The sequence below is a fragment of the Pelecanus crispus genome, chromosome 1, assembly GCF_030463565.1.
Source record: "Pelecanus crispus isolate bPelCri1 chromosome 1, bPelCri1.pri, whole genome shotgun sequence".
Lineage (NCBI taxonomy): Eukaryota > Metazoa > Chordata > Aves > Pelecaniformes > Pelecanidae > Pelecanus > Pelecanus crispus.
Window position 1 is genome coordinate 204376005 of NC_134643.1, and position 17182 is coordinate 204393186.

General features: G+C 37.1%; 1 protein-coding gene across 4 annotated transcripts in view; it reads right to left on the bottom strand.

Annotated features, from left to right (window-relative positions):
* CDK8 (cyclin dependent kinase 8) overlaps positions 1–17182 on the bottom strand; it is an 84806-nt gene that overhangs the window by 14226 nt on the left and 53398 nt on the right. For 3 of the 4 annotated variants that reach the window (XM_075716040.1, XM_075716032.1, XM_075716046.1), the window contains exons 5-9: positions 9536–9593; positions 6622–6753; positions 4423–4566; positions 2273–2342; positions 1196–1268 (exon numbers count right to left, since the gene is read on the bottom strand). In XM_075716040.1, the coding sequence (XP_075572155.1) occupies positions 1196–1268; positions 2273–2342; positions 4423–4566; positions 6622–6753; positions 9536–9593 (477 nt within the window). The remainder of the gene's footprint in view (positions 1–1195; positions 1269–2272; positions 2343–4422; positions 4567–6621; positions 6754–9535; positions 9594–17182) is intronic. The other variant, XM_075716056.1, reaches the window with a different exon arrangement.

A 17182-nucleotide genomic window follows, 5' to 3' on the forward strand; every position in this document is an offset into this window, starting at 1 on the left:
TTTAACCTGAACCTTGACTATACATTCTATTTTAGACCAGTTGCAGTATAACTCATCTGCTCGGAAACCCCCATTCAAAAATGCTCACACAGTATGCCACAAGAAGAATATTGCCTCAGAGCTGCTGACTGAAGGATAAATTCCAAAATTTATATGAAGGAAAAAGTACTGAACAGAAAAAAAAGATGTCAGCTTAAAAACCCTTGGGTCTGATCATCAGAGAAGGTACAGCTTCCAATGACTTGAACAAAAGCTACATGGTCCTCAGACACCCAGGCCTCTTAACCATCTTCCCTTTTCTCCAATGTATTCCTCTCATCTCCAAGATCAAAAAGCTTCCTGTTTTATTCCCACACTCCTGCCCCCCCCCAAATAATATATTTACTTCATAATTCTAGCCTGAAACATTTAATGCGAATTGACAACATCAAGATAAGGAGAATGTCCATTCAGAGGGACCAGACATACTTCAATTATTTCTCCTCCATCTATGAAGTTTATTTTGGAAACTTGAATGTCCTTTAAAACACAGAAGAAAAGGCCCAATACAGTAACATCTGAAACAATGTAACACAGGCACTTCTAGGGCTGAGCAAGTGTATAATTTTAACTGGAGTCTTAATGGCAAAAAGTTAGATGTTCTAGAGATAAACCAATTGTTGTAAGAGTACTAGGAAGTTTTCCTAAGAAAGCTATGAAGGATTAGTGCACCAGGAAGGCATACTGAAATTTCCCAAACTAAACATTCCAGTCTTGAGGGGTTTTTTTGTTTTAAACAAAAGTGCATAAGATGTAAACTTAATAATGAATATGGAAAAAATTATGCATTTAGGATTATTTTTAAAGTCAAAAACAGGCTGTTAAAAGTATGCAAAGCAGCAAAATGGGCAAGAGTTGCAGCAACATTGCACATACAAGTACAAGCTTAACATGACAAAGACTGAGAACTTCTGACATACTCGATACAGAAACTAATCCAGCGAATGAGTCACAGAATAATTTTATCAATGTGAGAAGATAAAGTGGTTTTGCAATTTTCAGATTGCAGAGTATCAGTTATTCCTAACTTTATTTATTAAATAGGGTATAATATTTATAAAATAGTCACAGAATACTTGACACCAGCTCAACTCTCAGCTTGAACACTTGTAATTTATATCAGGATTTTGATTTTTTTAGGCATGCAAGAACTTACCAAGTGGAACGCCTTACTATCTGGTTTAACTTTATGTTTTTCCATATATTTGATAAGGCTGCAGTTGGTATACCTAGAAAAGGAAAAAAAGTTACACCTCTAATATGCAAATCTGATACAGCAAAGCTCTCTTAGTAGCCATGAAACATTGACAAGAATATTTTAGTCTCCACTGCTAATCCACTAAGCAGAGATTCCTTAAAAATCATTCAGATACTACAGAAATGCATGTTTCCCTCACATACTTGTAAAAACACATCACTTCCACCTAAAAAGCACACTTTTAACCCATATGCAGACACCGAACTATCATGTGGATTTAAGCTGTCTTTTAGCAATTTTACTACTATACAGTTTCATTCCATATATTTCTAATGCCAGTAAACATGGAAATAAACACCAAGCCCATCTTAACAGTCTCCTGCAATGTACAGGTTGCTACAAGAACATCCATGAATTCACTTTGCTGAAGAGGAGCTCAGAAATAGGGTTTCTAAATGGTTACAATAGCATGGCAGATGCAAGAAATGTACAGCCCCAAATCCCTCAGCACGGAAACAAGGCAACAGGGTAGGGTCTTAAGTGCAGGTATTAGACTCTGGCAGTGTGACAGCAAAACTGAAAGGTATTGTTTTCTTTAGCCTTCATAAGCTACCCTAGATACCAAGGCCTGACAATTATACCCACTGTTTGCTGGAAACAGTATAAGGTTAGCTTTTATCCAGCTATCACAGAAAAATCATTTCCAGTACCACAGATTTGGAAACAGCTGTGACAAACTGTGCTTTGCAATCTTCAGAGCTGTGTGGGGTCTTACTGGCATCACCCGTTTCACACCTGCCACCTTACCATTTACAGTCTGCCTCTGGCTACTATTCTGATTCACGCCACCTCAACAGGTCAAGTTCACCATTAGGAAACAGCTTTAATTTTCTTTTTTCACAATGTAAGTCATAACCATTTCATAGTCCTTGTTTGGCATCTACACAGAAAACAACCCGAGCTACAAGCAATTTAGAGTAGGAGAGAGAAGTAAAATATGCTTTCTTAAGAAAGCTCAACTCAAAGCAGACTTACGTGTTTCTCCGGAAATCTTTCATTAAAGTTGAATGTTCGGGCATCTTTTTTATGTCTTCCCAATCTTTATCTGCAAAATCAGTATTTTTTAATAATTTTTTTTCTCCCCCCCCCCCTCCCCCCCCAAGTAAAACAAAGGCTTTCCAAGTATCTCCGTAGCCCTGATTTTTTTTTTCAGTCTACTTTGCTAACCTTGCAGTTACTTATTTCTTTGTACTCCTTGGCTCATATTCCTTCACCACCTCTTCACAATACCAACACCTAAGAGGTTCCAGTTGTGTGCTGATTAACTCAAGAACTTTAAAAAAACAGCTGCCAGCTACAGTGAAGATCACCATATGCCCAAAAGACAACACAGAAGAAAAACACACCAGCCATTGTGCTTGCACCCTTCAGGACTGTTATTTCATTTATTCAGGCACAGTCGTGTTCTCGGGACAGGAGAGCACAAGACTCTTGCAAACACTGTCTCCTTCTAAGGGATTTTCCATGCTGACAGCACTGTCTTTAGTTACAGGAAAATGCCCCAGAGTACTGTGTAAATTTCTGCTGTCTCAATGTAAAAGAAATACTGTTAGCCAACAAAAGGTTAAGAAAAAGTAACATTTGCACACTCAAATTAAAGAACATTTCATCTCAACTTCTCTGTGTAGACAAAGCCTGAAATGGATTTAATAATAAAACGAACAAAAAGATCACTACCAGCACCTAGCCTCAAATGCATTACGCTCTGTAACTCCTGAAAAGGCTCTGTGGGCAAGTAGTTTGATTCAAGTCAAATCTTTACTAAGTCTTACCACAACTGCAGAACACTGGGAGCTTAAAAATAGTAAGTGAATAAATAAATCGGATATTAATTATGTAATGATTATTTATTTAAATAAAAGATTGTCCTCTTTCCCTATCCCAAAGACACGTGAAACTGTTTCAAATATGGCAAAAGTGTCAATTAAAAAGCAAAAAATTTGCTGCAATTAAATGAAAAAATAGTATTTCTTGGTAAGAACCGAAGACCTTCAAAAATCAAATGGAGACCATTAGAAAGGATTACTTAAACCCATCAGAAAACAATAATGAGAGTATCATCTATTTATATAAGCTACACAAAGACAACATAAAGCCCAAATGAAGTAAGAAAAGCATAAGAAAAGGGTAGATTTCTAGGCTAAAAGCAGAAAAGGACAGTATTGCTTAAAGAAGCAAAATTAAGGGGGATTTTCAAGAAAATAAAAGTACTTAATATGCAAAGGCAACACTTCCAGGAATCTCATACAGCAGTATAAAAGCAATGAAGTGTACACAGAACAAAAAATGTCAGAGCGAAAAATAAGAGCAAATTCAATAACAAAATTCTAGAACCGTACGAAGACCACAAAATTCGTGTGATAGGAAGAAGAAATTCCACCAGAACAGTAAAGAAAAAGATTATTAATAGTGAATTGACAACAGCAGGGAACACAAGTAGTGAGGAGAAAGATGACCAAAAAGTAAAAATAAGGCCCCTGTTAGAATTCTGACATCTGCAATCACGTGAACACTAGAAGACAAAGCATTAACCGAAAAGATGCAAGACAGTCTGTAGAAAAACCAGATATGACCAACACTGAGGAGAAAATGCAACAAATGATATCCACATTGTAATTTGTTTTGGTTCATGCAATCAGTTCTTTGTTCCAGTTTGGAATAAAGAAATATTCTCCATACCACAGGCTTTCTAGCAGGGAAGAAAAATGAAATACCCTCCCCTACTTCCAAATGCTATGTTTAATTTAGCATGAGTGAAACATCTGCATAATGTTCACTATATGTATAGGTCTTTGCTTGGTTTCATACAATCATCAGTCACTTTCCAAATCTATAATTAATACTGAAGACATGCAGAAATATTCCTTCTGATTTCTAATCATTCACCATTAAACATGATCTTTTAAAATTATAAAACATTGGCACACATATACGCAAAGATAATCCTACCATTAATAACAGGAAAAATATCTAATACGACCATTAGATTCTAGATTTATAACTTGTGAAATAAAGATTGTGTTTGAGCAGCTCTGTTGCTTTGATCAGCTGCCACCTTCATATGCAAAGAATGCAATACACATATCTTTCTTTAAACAGCAGTGATAAAAAAATACAGTATGTACCTGCAGGAAATCCCATTACATTGAATATTCTGTCCAGCTGGTCATGGTGATAAGGATTACTAGTTTTGATATCTTCTTGTCGACAATGGAATATTGGCTCTGATGTTAGCAGCTCTGCAAATATACACCCTATGGCCCAAATATCTTTAAAAAGGAGAACAGAAATTAAAAAAAAAGTCAAATGAATCTTTCCAAAAGCATCTTGGTGAGGTAGAATGTTAGTTTTTAGCTTATCAGAGATAAGGTCCCTGAATTGAAAACTTGAAGTTTCTACTGTAGAAGTGCAACACTTCCTCGACTTTTCCTTTTAGCTACAGGTAAGAGGTACACAATTCAGTAACGACACAGGAGCTGAGAGTGTATCATGGAAGTTTTTGTGGGGTTTTTAAAGTGTAGTTACCATTTATTGCTGTAAAAAATTAATTTAAGAAAAAAACCAAAGGGAACTATTTGAGTAACTGTCTACGCATAAAATACAAATGAAGAAAAGCCAACCAACTTTCCACAATGCCCATTCATTGCCATACTGTCCCCCCCAAGAAATGTGCCCTCTCTGATCAGCCACTGGGTTTACTAAGTATCAAATGACCCCAAAAATACAAGCTGAAAAGCAGTGAGATTGGAATAAGCCAAATGCTATCTATAAAGCCCTGCAGAAAGAGAGTAACAAGAAAATCGCTCCATGCCCACACACCTCAGCCCTTTTTTTGATAACATTCATTTTAAAAAAACCCAAACCTTTTTCTAACTGTTGTGTCCCAATCTGCAAAATCAGATAGCCTGAATTTTCCCAGTCGTTTTCCTGATTTTCTTCTAGTATATACAAATGCAATTTTTCACTTATATAAAGTAATGCTACACTGAACCCTGAATGAACAAGAAAAGGTCATGGACAAGGACAAAAGCAAATGATGCAGAGAGCATAACCCCATTACTCAGTGTTTGTACACAGTCAGTTTTTATCTATGCTGGAAAAAAATTATGTACTAAAGGCTATGACCATCCATGCAGTTTCACATGCTGCAAGCAGAAGAAAATGCCAGTAAAGTGAAGGAACATGCTAATACAACAGAAAAAGCAGTTTAAAGGAACATACAAAGAAATGTATTTAATCTATAGAAGAAATACAGTATTAGCAGAAAAGTAAATGAAAATACATTTAAGTCATAAACAGTAGCATTTCTGACAACAACACTGATGCGATCTTACGTCTGTGCAAAGTGGAGCCTTGCAGGGGAAGTTATGTCCCCAGGAACGGCTGCCAGGCTTTAACATACCTTCCAAACCAGCCAGCAAGACAAAAAACTTCCCAGTCCTCTTTCCTACAGACTCTCTCCCTTCCATGGCAAAGCTGTTCACATCCACTAAAGGTGAACCTCCCGCCAGCCTGCTACTGGGCTACTCCCCCTGTCCTACAGCCGCAGCACAGAAATGCTCTTGCCGTCAGCGATCCCTTGGCCCCAAACTGGCAAGAGCAGAGACTGGCAGAGCGAAGTCAACCACGCCTTGCCAAAGCTGTTAAAATTCAGACCGGTAAGTACGAATTAAGTGGTGAGGAGGATGCGGCATTAAGCTGATGTAACTAATGCCATCCTCACAGTGTCTGCGTTCTGTGAGGCTTCAGGTTTTTTTGGATATGCCTGATGCAGCATCACTGCTTAGCCTGTTGCGTGATCTTCATCATATCTCACTACTTCACGCAATTCCTGTTCACACTTGTGCTTTGAAAAAAAAAACACAGAGAGAGGCTAAAATGCAGCTTATTTTTAGTTTCAGTGCAGCCAATATATTCTCCATTCTGTACACTCCTTCTTTCATGTATTTATTACAACTAGGTAAAAACCTCTGCAACTAAATTAATGCACTGTGTCTCATCACCATCATACGGGTTCTAATAGTTCAAAGATGCATCTGTATTTTGTATTACCTCTAACATAATTTATGAAAATCTTGTATGAAAGCTATATAACATTATATTGCATCGCAGGGCATTTGGAGCCAAAACCCAGAAATACTTCATTCCTATACCTAGCCAGCGATCACAGTAAACTAAATTTGTCAAAGTTTAGTATTTCCTCAAGAATTGGTAACATACCTTTAACTCAGCTACTATCCTTTGTACTATTTATCAATTCTTCAATATTTGCATACACTTGGCATAAAGAACAAAATAATAATTTTTTTATCCAATTTACTTACCAATAGCTTTGGTATAATGCCTTGCTCCAAGAAGCAACTCTGGAGCTCGATACCAGAACGTTACAACTACTGGATCCAAGTCTGCTAAAGGCTTCAGAGGTGAATTAAATAATCGGGCAAAGCCCATGTCAGCTGCAAAATTCAAAGAGAGCTGCTTTAAAATTTTAGGAAAACTACCAATTTTTTTTTTTTTAAACGAACTGATTGAGTTTACTTGTTAGTACTACCATCACTGTGCTAAATAAAACACAAACGCAGACTGTAGCAGATATGAATTCTGTGAGTAGATTTTCTTAAAGCTTTTGTAGAAGTTACTGGATGTCATCACCTATAAAGTATATCATTATAAATCATTACTAACATGAGCCATTTAGAACAAAGAATTAACCATTGTTCTGAAAAAGCGCATCAACTCACTTCTCTCAGGACACTGGTAAATCCTGACTCATTTTACCTGATATTCTCTGGTAAAATATTCCGTTATTACAGGATGGTGTTTCAAGAAGCAGCATTTTAAATGTGAGCAAAATGCAAGGTCTGCAAAGGTTAGAATGATTTATAATACATACATGCACATCACAAAAGCTCCCTCCTCATGAAGTTAGCTGTAGCAAGATTTCCTTCACACAAAAAAAAAGCAACTAAGCCTACAGCATCTGCCTCCCTGCTAATTTTCTGTCAAGACCTATTTCCAGATACCAGTACTAAATACCATTTAGGCTATGATTTTAAAATTCTGTTTGGGGGCATTATATCATTAAAAAGTGCTTTTTAGAATTGGTGGTATACAACTGCCTAGAAAGTCGTCTGAACTACCAAATATAAGTGATACAGGAAAGAACGGGCAGAGACTAAAATATGCACCTTCTCCCATCAAATCGCTTTCCCGACCCACCACTCCCCAAATCCCAAGAAAGAGGGACTCTGTGGTGCAGGGATATACACATGCTAAGAAAGACTCGAATGAAATGAGATAAGTAGCCCTTCTGAGGGAAAAGGACCTACACACTATGGCTCACTTGTTAAGGGAAAACTGCAGTGTAAATATGGGTCTCTAACTTGACTACACAATCCTGAGTATTTTTTTTTCATATGCATTCCTATTTATGATTGTTTTAATGCATTTAAAAAGAAACATTTTACAGTTTTCTACATTAAAATATCGATTACTCAAGATATGATCAAGTCACTAGTAACTATGAAAAATAAGGAAAATTGTTGGCAGAAAGTGAATTTATGACTCAAAATGACACAAAAAGCCTATAAAAATTATTTTAAGTTAATACCAGTTATGTATTTTTTAGAAAAATTAGTTACACTGGAAAAGTGGAAGCACTTGGTATGGGTATAACTTCTGCATTCTTTTCCTGCTGAGGTAATATCTTAAGAAAATAAGAAAAAATAGTATCTACATTTTGATAACACACTTGGAAACCCAGGGTCCCCCTCCCTCTTCCCCCGCTGGGAACGGATGGCTCAGAGGACTGGCGGTCCGATACAGAATCTTTCACCTGTCCGTTAACAGAGTCTGACTAAATTTAGTTATGTTCTAATTTATTCCCAAATTAATTCAAAACTATCAATTAAGAAATAAATGGGTGGTCTATGTGCAATTACTAGCAAGTAGTTGTGTACAGCAAATATCACCACCACAGTTGAACGTGAACGTGCCCAGAGGATGACCTACATTCTCAATTTTGGAAGCAACCGCTCCGTGAAGAATAAAGTAATAGGAAGAAATGTTCCCTTCCGCTGTCCGTGCTGTACCTGTTTTGTATGGAGAAGACCTCAATTTCTACTGTCAACCTTAAACCTTGGAAGGGCGTTAAAAACTTTCAGGGTGGGATCTGCAGAAGTGTTCAGCCCTGGCCCGTCTGCTCCTTGGATTTCAAAGGGCGAGGGAAGGACTAGAGCAGCACTGAACACTCCAAGAAAATCCTACCCTGAATCATTATACTAGTGATTAACAAAATAGCTCAGATAAGCAAAAGAGTAAGAGTACAGAGCAACAATGCAGAAGAATAATCTCATAAAGAAAGCCAGAGGGAAGTGAAAAAGATGAACTAGCTTTAAAAATAAGCCCTTCCAAATGGGGCTGCATTACCATAACAAGTCTAAGTAGGCTGTGCATTAGCAGTCTGCTATCAAAGCACTGCCACGCTAATGCACAGGGTGGTATAGCTTATTACTGTTAGACTACAGTTAATTTTTATTTATTTATTTACTTTAATTTAAAACAACTGAAGTTCTACAAATTATCCTCTCACTGTGAACAGTAACTCCCACCAGAAAATGTTATAATAGTGGGGAAAGTCTTGGGTCCTTCCTACCCCGGTACACCCCAGTTTGAGCATTTAGCAGTAGTTCTCACTAAGCATTTTGGCTGGATTGCTGTGTTTTCTGGACTTTAAGATCCCTTGCCTTTATCTCCAAGGGACCTGTCTACCCTTTCAAGAACGTTTTGTAGGCTAAATGCCACCTTTGATTCCATTATAAAATTTAAGGTTTGTAGTAATGAGTAGTTCCCTATTTAGGTTTTATAAGCAGCAGCAAGATAATGTCATGGCATTACAGGGGTAAATGGAGGAAATTTTAAAATCCCATTTCTTTCTCCTCCTTTCCCCTAGCTAGCTCTCACCTTTATCCCCATATCAATCCCCCACCCCACACAAACACCCACTTAAACAACATATAATGACATTTTCCACTTCTCATTGATGAGGCTACAGCATTTCATCGTCAGAACTGGTGCATGGGGCTAATATCAAGAAGCCAGTCACTCAGAAAACAGCATTTAGGCAATGTGCCCAGGCACATACTAGTATTACAGTGACTACTTTAGGTGGTACAACTGCATCTTCAGAACATTCTAACTTAAATGCTACACTGGGACTTATCAAAGATATAAACATACCAATTTTTACTCTTCCTCGCTCAGGACCTTCACCCATAACTAAAATATTAGCAGGTTTCTGTGGAAAAAAAAATAAATATACAATACATATACCACGATAAACCTAAACATTAGTCTCTGAAAAGTTAGTTAAGCTTTGTTTTGCCAGTTTTAAACCAACTTTGTTTTGATAAAAATGACAAGTTTCTCTGTCACAGTAAAGCTGTGCAAGGACCCAGACACAGGCTCTCCCTGACTGCATCTTCCTCACGTTTCTTTTCGGCGTTTCTGTGCTCCAGCACCATGCTCCCTAACCGACATCCTGCCATCTATCCTCAACACACGTGAGCCAGCGTCGCCGAGCTGCCAAGGTTTCTACCAAAATTGCCCTAGGTCCTCTTGGCAGGAGGCAGTCCCATTGCTGCCCACCACCCTGCACCCCCAGCACAGGGACGGGAAGCCAGCTCTACAACTGTTTTGCCCAGGGTCATTAGGCACATTTGCAGACACATTTTACATCCAAAAAAAACCCCAAAAAAAGAAAAAAAAAAAGAAAGGGAAAAAAAAAAAGAGTGAGATGCAGATTAAACATTACCATATCACTTTATAATGGAGAGAAAATAATCTAAATTATTCCTATTTACAAGCGTATACCAATTCAGACAGCTGCAAAACTGGAAAGCATTGCCTTTACATTATTTTTCTCTCCATCTTCCCTTTCTTTCTTTTACTAGGGAGGCCAGTTAAAGAACTGAGCTAGAGTTCAACTGGTTAGAAACATAACCAGTCACTTCTTAATCCTACATTTTCTGCTGTCCTGTTTCTCATAATCCAGTCTCGGCATCTGCAGTCAGAAGAAGATTCCTCAAATGCTAACACTGTTTATATAAATCAAACCTGCAGTGCTTATTTTGAGAGAAAAAAAAGTCAGAAAATTCACAACTAAAGCTGAAAATGTATGCTAGACTTGTAGTGAAATGGAGTGATTTAGATACTCATACTGTAAATCCGGGACAAAACAGGGGCTCCCTATTCAGTCGTGAACTGTAAGAATTATAGTAAGACTGAGTTACAGCTCTTCCGCTGATTTCCCAGTTTAAACTGATCTGAAGAAAAAAGTACCTCAGCAAGATAGTTCAGGCTACCTAAAAGTTAATATAATAAATCCTAATATCTTAGGGTGATTTACCAAACACGTATTCTGGGAAATTCAAGTTTTCCAAGAACCTATCAGGCTCTGGTGTAAACACATTCAAAGAGACGAAAGACCACAATTTGATATTGATCTAGTAGTAACTGATATGGTGGAAAACAAGGTGCAAAAACTTAGTAATCCAGCAAAAGAATTTCTTGAGAAACTTAATTACTACAGCTTATAAAAGGCTCCAACATGGATTTCTGAAACTGTACAATCCACGTATAAAATGTGTAAAAGGAATATGAGGTGTTGCATCTCTTCTCTGAGAACAGGTTAAAGATGGAAGAAAATGTCATAGCTTGACTGTGATCAAAGAGGTAAGATATATCCCATTATCTTTCAAACAGCAGTAACAACAGATGCAACTTGTGCTGCATTAGCTCAGTGACATACAGAAAAACTTGTCCCCCACACCACCACCCCCCTTTTTGATTTTCTTTATTAAAGGCATACATTCCAGGTAAGTATTGCTTCAACACTAAAAAACAATGCAGTATGTGGGCACACAGCTCACAAAGCATTCAATTTTGATTGTTTCTAGAAAAGCCCTAGAAATAAACAAGCAGCATAAATCTTTAAATTCAGACTTAATGTTGAAGTTTAAAGCACTCCGAACTAAGAAAACACATCATTTCACCATATAAACCGTTCTACTGCTACACTGTGACTCAAAGAAAATATGCGTATCGTTTACAAAAGCTGCTTCAATATATCTGGAATGTTAATAAGCTACATGCCTAATTAATATTTTTGAGTAGAGTTATCGATCCATTACACAAGCACTAAAATTTTTCAGATAAGTAATACATTGATCTAAAGTATAATTTCTCACCCTGCGTTTTCACAGGTTGATAATACTCTACAAAAATGCTTGTAACATCCTCATGATGTTTTTATCTTAAAATATTTTACTATTTGGATTTTGATAGGGACAAGGAGCCAAATCCACACAAAGACTCCATTATGCCAGATGATTAATCAGCACAGCACTGGCTAACAATTCCTGCCCCAAAGATCTTCTACCCTAAGTTCAAGGTAGGTACAGATGAGAAGAGAAAGCGCAAAGAGATGAGACAGTACCAGGTAGCAAAATAGGTAGCTACAGCTTGATTCACACTCAGGTTTTTTTTCCCCTCTCAGGATTTACAGAAACCCTTTAAAAATACAGACAATTTAGAAATCTGTGTAGGAGTCTTCTAAAGCCACAAAATAAAAAAAAAACCCCAGAACCCTCAGTCGATCTGGAATAACCATTCACAGCAGTTCACTTCCTTCTAGAGTCAAAGGCCTTTCACTGAAACAGCTCTGTTTGAAACAGAAGATTCTTACTACAGACAAAAGAATTTATACAGTCACATCACTGTAAAGAGATACAACATCACAATTAAAGACGAAAAAAATTAAATTTAAAACCAGACATCTTGTTCTGAAGGTTCCCATTTCTACAATCATTGCATTAGTAGCCTGGAACAACATCATTAGTTGCAAGGATTTTCCAAAAAAGACCATTAATCAGTATTTAAATTCAATAGGGGAGTATCTACCAGAAAGCAGTATAGGGACAGTACCGGCATTCCTAAAACATAAGCATCTTGAGGACTCCATGAAAAAATATTCAAGTCCACTAACAAAAGTCAAAATGCGGGTCAGAGATTCTTCTTAGATATCTTTGACTCAAGTCCACCATCTGGAGAAAAAACCCAACTCATCAGGTTTGTCTCTTTGGGAACTCACTACGTACTAGAAATTTATTTGCAAAAAAAAATAAGCAGTCAGTAGAAACAGAAGGGAGAAATTTGGACAAACTTCAGTTTAATTTGTTAAATTTCACTTTAATTATCCAGGCAAAATGAAAGTTTAAACAGCTTATTCAAATCACTTGGGCTGTGCAAGTGAAGAAAAATCTTTCAGCAATTTTTATATTGTGTTCTGAAAACACACTACTTTAAACCAGCTTTTTTAATAACTACAAGTGATCGACTTTTCAAATCACTCATTTTTGTTCTAACAGAGGCATATTTACTTTTGCTTTCAAGTAAAACAATTTGCTCATGCCAGACAAATGTAAATGAGAAAGCTGTTATGATCCTAAACCCAATGTGAAGAGCCATGCAGTGATGTACAGCTGAGTACTTCAGAGGCCAACAAAACAGCTTTCTGACAACCCCATGAAACGAAATTTAAGAAAACTCACCCCTCCCCCCGCCCCGCAACAGCCCACCTCAGCAGCAGAGGAATAATTCATTCTAATGGAAGAATGGCCTTGTGACCATGACACAAACACTACATCTTATCTTGTCTTAGATCTGGCTTTGTAAAACTCCTTGCGTGATTTCTAGACAAAATCTAATCTTGTGCATTTAATCACTATTACTACTGAAGAGATAACAAAGATCCTCAGTGAAATATTTTTAGGTACTTCTAATTTAATCATTATTTGCAAAGCATAAAGAGAAGTCCTAGGCAGCAGGCTAATTTCAAATAAAGGAGCTAAAAAACCAGAGGCTATACCAACAGGTTCACAAATCTACAAAGAACTTCAGGCGGTCACCTTCTTCCATCCGCCTGACCCGACACGATATCGCGCTCTGCTCGCCCCGATCCTAACGTCTCTGATGATGAAGGCTGCACAATTCCCAGGCAAGCTTTTCTCTTTCGCTCTTCTCTATTGCAGTGTTTTTCTTTTGCTTCTAACACAACAAATGAGGTTACTCCTATTGCCTCTTCTCTTACACATCAGCAGAAAGATTAGACAACCACTCCTTCACTGCAGGACTTCTTATATTTCTGAAGATCTACATCTCCTCTTTTCAGTCCTATCACGGAGATTAAAAGAACTCTCTTCTGCTCAGTGTTTTCTAGTAGGTTATTTTTTCTAGAGGTATGATCACTCTTCTTGTTTCCCTCTAGCTGTTCTGCCTTGGGCTACCTATTTGCTTGAACTCGAGCGCTCCAGACTACACACTGCTCCTGCCGAGGCTTCACTAATGCTAAATACAGCAGAGGGATTCTTTCACATGCCTTGCACAGCATCTTCCACTTTATACAATCCCAGTATGGTATCTGGTTTTGGCTCAGTGTGTAAGGCTATTGATTCATGTTAAGGTCACAAGCCATGCGTTTTCTTCACATCTTTCCTGCAGGACTGCTACTTATTTTTTCTTTTTTTTCCTTTTTTTTTTTTTTTTTTGAAATCATGGTTCCATTTGAACAAACATTGCAGTCACATACTGCTTCTTAACATACACTGAAAATGTTTGTGTTCATTCAGAGGAGAAACTCAGACTTTAGAACTCATTTGGTTTTCTATTTTGAAGATAAAAATGCAAACAACATGAAAATTATACCAATCTATGTCTTGATGAGATGTGAACATATCAAAAAAAGACAGCATTCCTGTTGCTTACAGCAAGTTATTCACAGGACTGGGAGATTCTATGTCCGCATACTAGATGTCTGGAAATCACAGGACGTTTTCTCATGCTCCAGGAAAGGCATTCCGCTGTTGGGTCTTCCTTCCACTAAGTTTTACTCATCAAAGCAGCAAGGAAAAAACCTGGCATTTTCGGACAGCTTAGCCATTGTGATCTTTGATACTTACTACTTCTAGCATCAAACCAGGCCTGTAGGAACTATTACTCCACACGTTTTGCTACTAGGCTGTTTCTGAACTCGTTAGTTTTCAAAGGCTGATTTTAAACACACCTATCAATGAGTAACCAAAATTCCTTTGAATTATATATAGTATTATATTGTAGATGCTACCCCCTCCCCCATTTATTAACTGTTTCCAGTAGTCCCATGTATATTTATGAACAGACTTGCCCTCTTTATACCTCCATTTTAATGCACCTTTTAATAAGGTTTTAGTGTCATCCTAACCAATTTTCATTTGGACAATCCCATACTTAAAGAGTATGGCTACTAAAATATCACTCAGTAGAGGGTTCACAGTGATGGGGTGAGTCACACCAGTGACTTTTGTTAACCACTAATATTTGTGCACCGTTAATTGCTGTGCCACCAATTTTCAGAACTGTCCCACCCATTTCTACCTGTGATGAGCCAAGATAATTGAAAAAAGTATAACACTTGTTTTCATTTTTAAAAAGCAGTTTAACTTAAAAAGAACAATACTAAGCAAATTGCTTTTATCCCTAAATTATTTTGCTTCTGCAATCATGGCCTCAGCAATGATTATATTAAGATTTAGAATGAATGACAATATTTTAGACTTCAAAGTACTATATTAAACAATACAGGAACAGATTCAAATGCACAACCCCACAACCATACAAAAAAAAAATTTCAACTTCTTCAGCTGTATGTGAGCAAGTGCCTGAGAAGCACGAAACACAAATAAGTTAAAAATGTCTTGCTGTGAAGTTTGTTAAAAAAAAAAAAAAATCAAAAAGGTTTTGAAAGACAACTAACAAGGGCTTACTAAGTTGTAGCCTACTTGAAAGAGCACTTTTGAGACACAGGGGTAGAAATCTAAAATATTGGTGTGGTTTATCACTTCCCAGTTAGGTCCTGTGATAAGTAAACCTGTACAGCAAAAAAACTAGTAGCCTCCAGCTAGCCTTGCAAAATTCACCCCCCATCTCAGGGTCTGTGACCTACAAAACATTCATGCTTTGAAGGTAGATTTGTCTGAACAACCCTGTTGATCTTCAGGTAATCATAACATACACCAAAACATTTCCTTATTATCAAGGTGGGATGCTCCCCTATTGCATTCTTGGGGATTGGAACTGATTTTTTTTTTTTTAAACATTTTATGGTTAAAGAAAATAATTCAATTCTCTTTCCACTTTAAACAAAACTGGCTACTTCAATGCTAAATAGTACTCTAGCACAATGAAAGTGTCAATACCACTATATTCAAATGGTAGTATCAGCATCTTTCTGAAATTAATTTATTTCCTTGAATTCAAAGATGTGCATTCACAATTGAAATAATTAATTTCAGTCACATCTATTAACTGATTTGGGGATTTAAAATAAATTATCATCAAAAGACCACCACAAACACTGGTGAAAACAATGGCTCCACAGAATCCAACATGTATTAAATCTAAACATTAAAGTCTTCTTTTTAAATTAATTAAAGACATGAATTGTGAAAAGCACCGGCAAATTTTAAAAAATCTATTTTAATTTAATAATTCCTGTTAATTATCTTCTTATAAAGGCCATCACAGAGCTGTTAAAAAAAAAAAAATCAAGCGTCTAAATAAATTCTCATTAAAATCAGGAACCGTTAAAATTGCCAGTAACAGCCAAACAAAACCAAAAACCTAAATTACCAGAGCACACATGTTCAAAAATTTTCAAAGTACAGAAAGTATTTGGATAGGATAGAAGATAGAGGGATGCCGTCTCTATGCCAGGGAAGCCTTCTGCTAGTTACCATCACCATATTTTATCTCTGTTTCAGCCTGATGAAAGCTGTTGGCCTCACTATTACATTTTTATGCTCTGAACAGACTCCAAGAATTTCTTTCAGTTGCTATCACTCAATTACTGCCAACTTGGGGCAATATTAACTTACTAAAGCCTGTGCACAGCCTAATACACAGGCATCTCTATTACTTTCATTGGAACAGAATTAGAGTTGAAAGAAAAAAAATCTAGTTATACTGTTCAGGCCAACTCTCCCACTCCCTAAAAATGTACATCAGGACAAGCTGCAGGGCGTGACTTTCTGTACTAAGTTCAAGGAAGGAAAGCTGGATATCATAGGCAAAAACATTATTAAAGGAACTTTGCAGGAAAATGCTGCTATCATGTCAAATATCATTAATGCATCACTCAAAAGCGTGCTAACAAACTCAATAAATTAAAACAAATAGTCTTGCAGAAATATATTTCCTGTGGGTTTTGCTACACGAGCGATTGCTCTCTCCACAGGTCAGGACGACTCTGGATGCCGTGGACACATCAAACGCAAGAGGAGAATGTGTACTGAAACTGGTTTCTAGGTACTGTTATTCTGGATATAATTCCATCTCCTTTTTCAATTTAGAGTTCTGCCTCACAAGTAAGGATTTTGAATGGGTAATAAAAACACCGAGTACCGTTTTTGCTCACTCATTTTGTTGGAGCAGCTTCTGCAGGTTGACAGTCATCCAGCAGTACTGTAATCTCATACCTTCTAATACTTTCACACAAAGGAAGAAAACTGCCTTATTTCCTCTTTGGTTTGCATACAGTTGTGGTAGCCCATGCCATTTTCCTTAACAGCCCTATTTTATTTTTGTTTTTCATTTAAATAGTACTCTCATCACTTCCGTATCACTCTACCTGCATTAATTGACACATAACTTCTCCTGTTCCGGATGAAGAAAAAGATAAAAAAGGTAAAAGCCTATGCAATTTATTACTATGTACTTTCAGTGGTTGTCTGGGCTTTGTTCGTGCTTACTTGTTAAAGCACTTTTGTGCACAGAACAAACACAGTATTTCAA